At 32.4% G+C, this 6847-nt stretch overlaps 1 protein-coding gene across 1 annotated transcript; it reads left to right on the top strand.

The window, feature by feature from the left end:
* Nucleotides 1-4227: 4227 nt before the first annotated feature.
* Nucleotides 4228-6753, top strand: LOC128171770 (ankyrin repeat and KH domain-containing protein 1-like). Its single transcript, XM_052837552.1, has one exon. The coding sequence runs from the start codon at nucleotides 5152-5154 to the stop codon at nucleotides 6409-6411; it is 1260 nt and encodes a 419-aa protein (XP_052693512.1). The 5' UTR covers nucleotides 4228-5151; the 3' UTR covers nucleotides 6412-6753.
* The last annotated feature ends 94 nt before the right edge of the window (nucleotides 6754-6847 follow it).

Genomic DNA, 6847 nt, shown 5'->3' with positions numbered 1-6847 from the left:
ATTTCTTGACAATATTTAGATCACAGACAAAAAAACGATTATATTGATTGCATGTATTTATCAATAGTGTATAGAATATGCTTATTATATATGCAATGTTACAATTATTACACATATTAATAATGCTTGTTATCGCTACTACTTTAAAACCGTAAAAGTGTGATACGAGAGACTTGAAACTAAAACTAATGCCTTTAGTTTATGTTAAGAATTTTCAATCTAAATACTAAATACATTTAGACTATTTATATCTTTAAACCATACATCGTAGGAGCATTAAACCACTTGAAAATGAACAGTTTACCTTTGCATATCAAAATTACATAAAGGTCAAAGTCAAAGTCAATTAAAAAAAATAAAAAAAACTTACTAAGTCGTTATGTTATTTAATGTTGTTTTACGGTGTGATCGTTGGGGTGAGCGCAGAAGGAACTAAATATCTGTCATGATTGTGAAATTCAATCCCTTGGACTTGCCCCAACCTAAAAACTTTGGCTTTGTCTCGTAAACTTTAACAACCATTTATTCCAATTGTCCCGCTCTATGCTAATACACTCAAACAAACTACCACTGAGCATAAATTAAATGTTAAACAGACTTATTAAAATATTTTGATAAAAACAAAGGTGTTTAATTTTTTTTTTTTTTTTTTTTTTGCAAACACAATCATGTTTTATCATTCTTTTACATTTTAATAATCATCATTAAAATAAGAAAACCATGAACTGTGTGTCTGTGTTATTTCTCATTTTGTTCTTCATCAATCATCAATTTGTTACTAATTTTGTTATTTTTTGTATGCTATGTATGCGTTGTAGACATTTTTAAAAATAATTTTTGTCACTTACCTAACGTATGCATATATGATTGGATCAGTAAATTAAGAATGTAACTTGCAACTTTTTCTGACTTAAAAGAAATAATGAGGTGAAAAGACCTCTCCGTGATCAAGAATAAATAGTTTCCTAGTCTTTCTTTAAAATAGTTTGGAACGGTTCCCGATCAATCATCTAAACAGACATCAAATGTGGCATTTTATTGTAATAAAAAAGCTTCTATATCAGCTCTTCTTTTTGCAGATGCCATTAGTGGATGGTGGGATAAAAAATAATGGCTCATTCAAAATATCATTCAACCCGGGAAACGACTAACCTTGCTCGTTTGTCCCGCATTGTTCAGGGTCCTTGTACTGATGTTCTGCGAGCTATTCTCAGGAAGGAGATTTCCATATCGTCCTTGTCAAAAACAGTGAAAACATTTTTAGCCAAGGCACCAAAACAAAAAACTAGTCTGATCACTAAAGAACAAGAATCACTGATAAATACAGGAAACTATTCGGACTTTGATATATCTTTACTGTATGTTTTATTAAGAAATATAACCCAAATTCAACCGCATATTAATAAATGGGGGAACACTCCAAGACAGAGTGACAGGAGTGTGTCGGCAAACATAGAGAGGATTCGTTTGATTAGGAATGACCTTGGGCATATTTCTAAAATTTCAATCTCGGATTATACTTTTAACACAAAATGGCAAGATATATCCGACATCGTTCGTTAAGTACATCTCTTATGTATCATGATTCAGTAGTGGAACTCAAAACCTGTTCCATGGACAATGAGCAACAATTTAGTTACATCAAAGAATAGCTGAATGTGGATGAAAAACTTCTGGATTTATCAGGTTACTGCAATAGCTCTTTTCAATCCCAATAAATACGAGGGTCAATCAAAAAATACGAAGACAATGCGGCTGTCTATCGTATATTTTTCATGAAAGTCATACTTAACAGATTAATCTGTGCACCAACACTTATGTTATTGATATGCGAAGTTTTAGTCCATTTGATGAAACGGTATTTTTGTTACCCCTTTTTAAAAACAACATGTTTTGTCACCACGGCGCACGGTAACATTCAAAACATGACGTCAAGATTAAACACGCACAGTTTATAGATAAACCCCATCTTTATATCACGCTTAGTCTCTTGTGCCTTTCTTCTTACAATTTAAAATGGCAATGAACCACTTAACATCTTATTTGCACACATTTGCTCGAGAATCATAAGTTAGTTCTTCAATGTTTTCATTTTCTAACCGTGTATATCTTAGTTTACAGTAAGGATAACCCTGAACGTTGGTTGACGTCACTTCTTTTATGACCAAATATTTACAGATATTCTACTCTCTTTCGGACTGTTTCATAATCAAAATACAATGACCAGCACCCCCACAAAATGTATTACAGTTAAACACAAACTTGCAAATAGTTGTTGACTTATTTTTTGCACCATTGAGCATTTTCACAGCTTGTATCGGCTTTTTCCTGAGTTAAATCCATTTTATTTGTACTTCTCGTTGCGCCGTGATGTCAGGCGACGTCGATGTTTTTAGTCAATTCTAAAGAGGAATATCTGAATTTAGTTTCTAATATCTGTTCGACAACACAATATATCCCGTCATTATTTGGTACATAAAATACCATGACTATACTAAATTTGAAGTTTTGATATAATTTGGTTTTAAGCCAAATTTATAGAGATAATACTTTCAACATTATATGGTTTTTTGTTGACATAACATAAATTTTGACCCTGCGCCGTGACCTTATTTTTGCAGGATTTAATTCTAAATAATTCTTAGAAATAAAGAAATTTATGAACTTTTTTTCTTGCAAATTGTCTGAAACTATTGCTTAATTATGTCTACCAAATTTAGTAATGATATGACGTTAAGTAACATAGCTATGACAAAAGTCTTCGTATTTTTTGATTGACCCTCGTATATATTTTTTTTACAATTTTAAATGATATTGTTTGATATCATACACGTACAAGATAATTCTTGAATGTATTGCTTTAAGAAAATGATTTTTGTTTTTTACAGCAGAAATAAAAAAGATTGGAAATGCCTGTGTTCCTAAAAACGTCAAGGGTATTAAGTTTTAGATCTTTGAAAACAAAAATAAAATTAGATTTCGTATTTTAATTTCATTACTTTATATATGGAGTGAGCTTAAATTGTGTTTAGGTTCTTGTAAAGTCTCCGAGCTCAAACTGCGTTTATTTTTGAAATACTTACTGGTATGAACTCAGCAATTTTATAGCGTTCCCCTACTGCTTTTGTTTTCATTTTTTTTTCATCTCAGTTGTCCATCGGAACTACGACGTGAAAAAATCATTTAATATAACCGAAAAAAACCCAAAAACAAAACAGAAAAATCCTTTTAAACAGCATAAAAATTCTAAAAAACAGAAACATTTTTAACAAAGCATTTTGAATTTTGGCATACCTTCTAATTTAAATCTACCACATGAAACTAGCATTTTGTATGAATATCAATTTAATATGACATAATCATGACATACATTAAGCAAACTTAAAATTTAGAATGACAAAAAGATTTTAAAACACATAATGTATTCATAAAAATTTGTTTTGTGATTCAAATTAAAATTTTGATCTTAGAAATGATTTTAATATAATTTTGAAAAATATATTTTTAGAAATGTTTAGACAAGACATAGCAAGATGGAAAGAAGATGACAAACGTTTTGTAGAATCACACAGCTATCCTTACATGCTGGTAAAAGCAAGAAACCAACCATTTGTGACATTTGTTGGTGTCCCTGGCTCTGGAAAAACAGCTACGGCTCGTCACATAGCACTGATACTACAAAAGGAAGGGTACGAAATTTTACCGATAGCTGATAAAAACAAGATCGAAGATTACTGTGATCCACACAAACCCCAAGTTTTTGTTATCGATGATGTTATAGGAGAGTTTGGCTTAAAGATGGAGGAGTTAAACGCGTTAAATAAGTATCAAGATAGACTTAGGAAACCTACCATGTCGGAAACAAAATTCATCATGACTTGCCGAGAGATGATTTATAGAAATGAAACTGTGTCAAGCTGTTTTCTGTTCGAAAGCAGGAATATAATAATGTTACACAGTGTTGAAAACGCATTGAATGATCACGACAAGTTGCAGATATTTGCAAAATATGATTTAGAGAAAAACCTTTTGACTTCTGAAAATCTTGCATCGTCATCAAATATGTTTCCTTATTTATGCAAACTGTTTTGTAAAGAAAAAAAATTCAAATGTTATGGACCAACCTTCTTTATATCTCCAGTGCCTTGTATTCTTGAGGAATTAGATTCAGTACAATTACGAAACAGATGTCAGTACGCATCACTGGTTTTACTGATGGCTAATAAAAACAAATTGTCGGAAGATACATTCGAAAATAAACAAAGTTCAATTGATAAAATCAATTTTGATGAGATGAAAATGAAGATTTTGAAAAAATGTAAAGTGCCTCATGACACAGACACTTTTCGATTTATGGATGCTCTATCAGAAATGGTGGGAACGTTTACAAAAAAGTGTGGCAATGAGTTCACTTTTATACACAGTTCCATGCTCGAAATCACTGCTTATAGTTTTGGTCGACGGTATCCAGAGCTCATTTTGCAATACATGAGTAGTGATTACATTTGTTACTACATCAAAGTGAAAAAAGATGGCCCTAAAAAACGTAAAATAGAAACCGATACGAGTGTCAGCCATCGTCAAAGCAAACCTTATTCTGAAAATGAAACCGTGAAAGACCTGTGTATAGAATTGAAAGAGTCAGATTATCCAATTCTTTCTGAGCGTTTGTTCCAAGACGTAGAAACTTTGGAGTGGTGTAATGTGTTTGGAAATGAAGCTTTGAAACATCCTGCTGTTCTTCAACATTTTATTTCAATAATGAGAACAAAATCATATACTGAACTGCATTCCATTTTTCTGTCAGAGATTACGAAAGCATTTAAAATACACAAGGCTATATTTAGACCGGAAAAACGTAGTGTTAAAAAGGGTTATTATCATGAATGTATCATTCAGAGTTTGTTGCTTAATGAAAAAGGTTATCATAATATGAACAATTATGGTGATATAAGCAGCGTGAGGCCAATTAGTTGGGTGATATATTATGGACATGATCAGATTCTACAGTATATAATAGATTAAATTGTGAAGGAGAAAGGCACTATCTGTGAGCTATTCCAAAATTCATACAATGAATGTCCATGTTGTATTTCAAATATCAATCAGAACGACACCAACCTTGAAACAGGACGCTCATTATATGATTGTATGGCAACCACATCAAATAACAAATCAAACTTAGTTATGAATAGCCAAATTGCAACATTTGACTCAGGCAAGGAATCACATTTTAGTGTTTACAACAAAGAGGTGACTTATGAACAATGGCGCTTACTTTGCCTAGGTTGTTATTCTGGGAATCTAACGATTATTCAAATATTGTTGAAATATATCGATAAAAGTGTAGTCAATATGCAAAACGAACTCAACCCAATGACAATTGCATGCGAGTCTGGATATCTGAACATTGTGAAGGAATTATTAAAGGCAGGTGCTAATGTCAATACTACCTCTTATATACCACCTCTAATAACTGCATGTGAACATGATCATTTAAGTATAGTGGTAGAATTGTTAAAAGCGGGGGCCGACGTCAATGCTTGCTTTGATGCGCCAATAAATGTTGCATGTGAAAACGGACATCTAGGTATAGTTGTTGAGTTGATAAAAGCAGGGGCTGATGTCAATAAAGCCGATTGTTTACAGACACCGCTGGCATTTGCCTGTGAAAAGGAACATTTAGATGTGGTTAAAGAGTTGATAAAGTCAGGGGCTGATGTCAATTTGAAAACGCCATTAACATTTGCTTGTAAAGAGGGTCATATTAATATAGTTGAAGAGTTGATTATGGAGGGAGCTGATGTAAACCTTGAAGATGGAAATAGAACATCCATAACAAATGCATATGATGGTGGACATTTGAAAATAGTTAAATTGTTGATGAAAGCTGGTGCTGATGGCAAAACAGAAGACACACATGAAATAGCATTACACATAGTAAACAAATTGCTTCGAATAGAAGCTGATGCAAATCTCAAAGACCCCAATCAAAGATCACTTATAAGCGCATGTGATCAAGGATGTTTGAGTGTGGTTAAAAACATAATAAAAAGTGGAGTTGATGTCAATTTAAAAGATGGTTTAAGAACACCCCTTATCGTTGCGTGTTATCAGGGACACCTGTCTGTAGTTGAAGAGCTAATAAAAGCAGGAGCTGATGTCAATATGAGAAATGAATTCATAACACCTTTAGAAGTTGCGTGCTATGAGGGACATTCTAGCATATTGTTAAAATTGATAAATGCAGGAGTAAATATCCGTCAAATACATAAAGACGATTCAGTCTTGTTAACCGCTGCTTGTTATTTTGGACACCAGGCGGTAGTTAAAGAGTTAATCAAAGCAGGGATAGATGTCAACCAGGTATATGAAAAGGAAACTCCGTTGACAGCAGCATGTTACACATAGAAACTGGAAGTAGTTGAAGAGCTAATTAAAGCTGGAGCTGATGTCTAGGCGTTAGAGATAATTCACCACTTATGGTTGCATATGATAGGGAAAATTCGAGTTTAATAGAAATGTTGAAAGAAGCAGGTGCTGTTTAAGTACTAGATATCAAACACTTTTAACAGTTACATTTTTGGAGCATTTTCAATGATTGTATTAGTTTGTTAAAGACAATGCAAAAAAACAATTTTTGTAATTGAGAAAGGATGTTAGAGTTTGGCGTGTTTATTAAACAGATATGAAGCTAATAAATAACATTATTTCAAAAATTGTATGTAAGGATACTTTGTATTTAAATAGACAACGTTGTTTAAAATGTAAAAAATGATTACAAATAGATGGTCAGATAGAACTTACATGTACACATTGAGTCAGTACTTGAAGTTTTAAAAATGTC

This window comes from Crassostrea angulata, chromosome 2 (genome assembly GCF_025612915.1).
Source record: "Crassostrea angulata isolate pt1a10 chromosome 2, ASM2561291v2, whole genome shotgun sequence".
NCBI classification, from domain to species: domain Eukaryota; kingdom Metazoa; phylum Mollusca; class Bivalvia; order Ostreida; family Ostreidae; genus Magallana; species Magallana angulata.
Note: the sequence above shows the minus strand (reverse complement) of the source record. Positions and strands in the feature narration are given on the sequence as shown.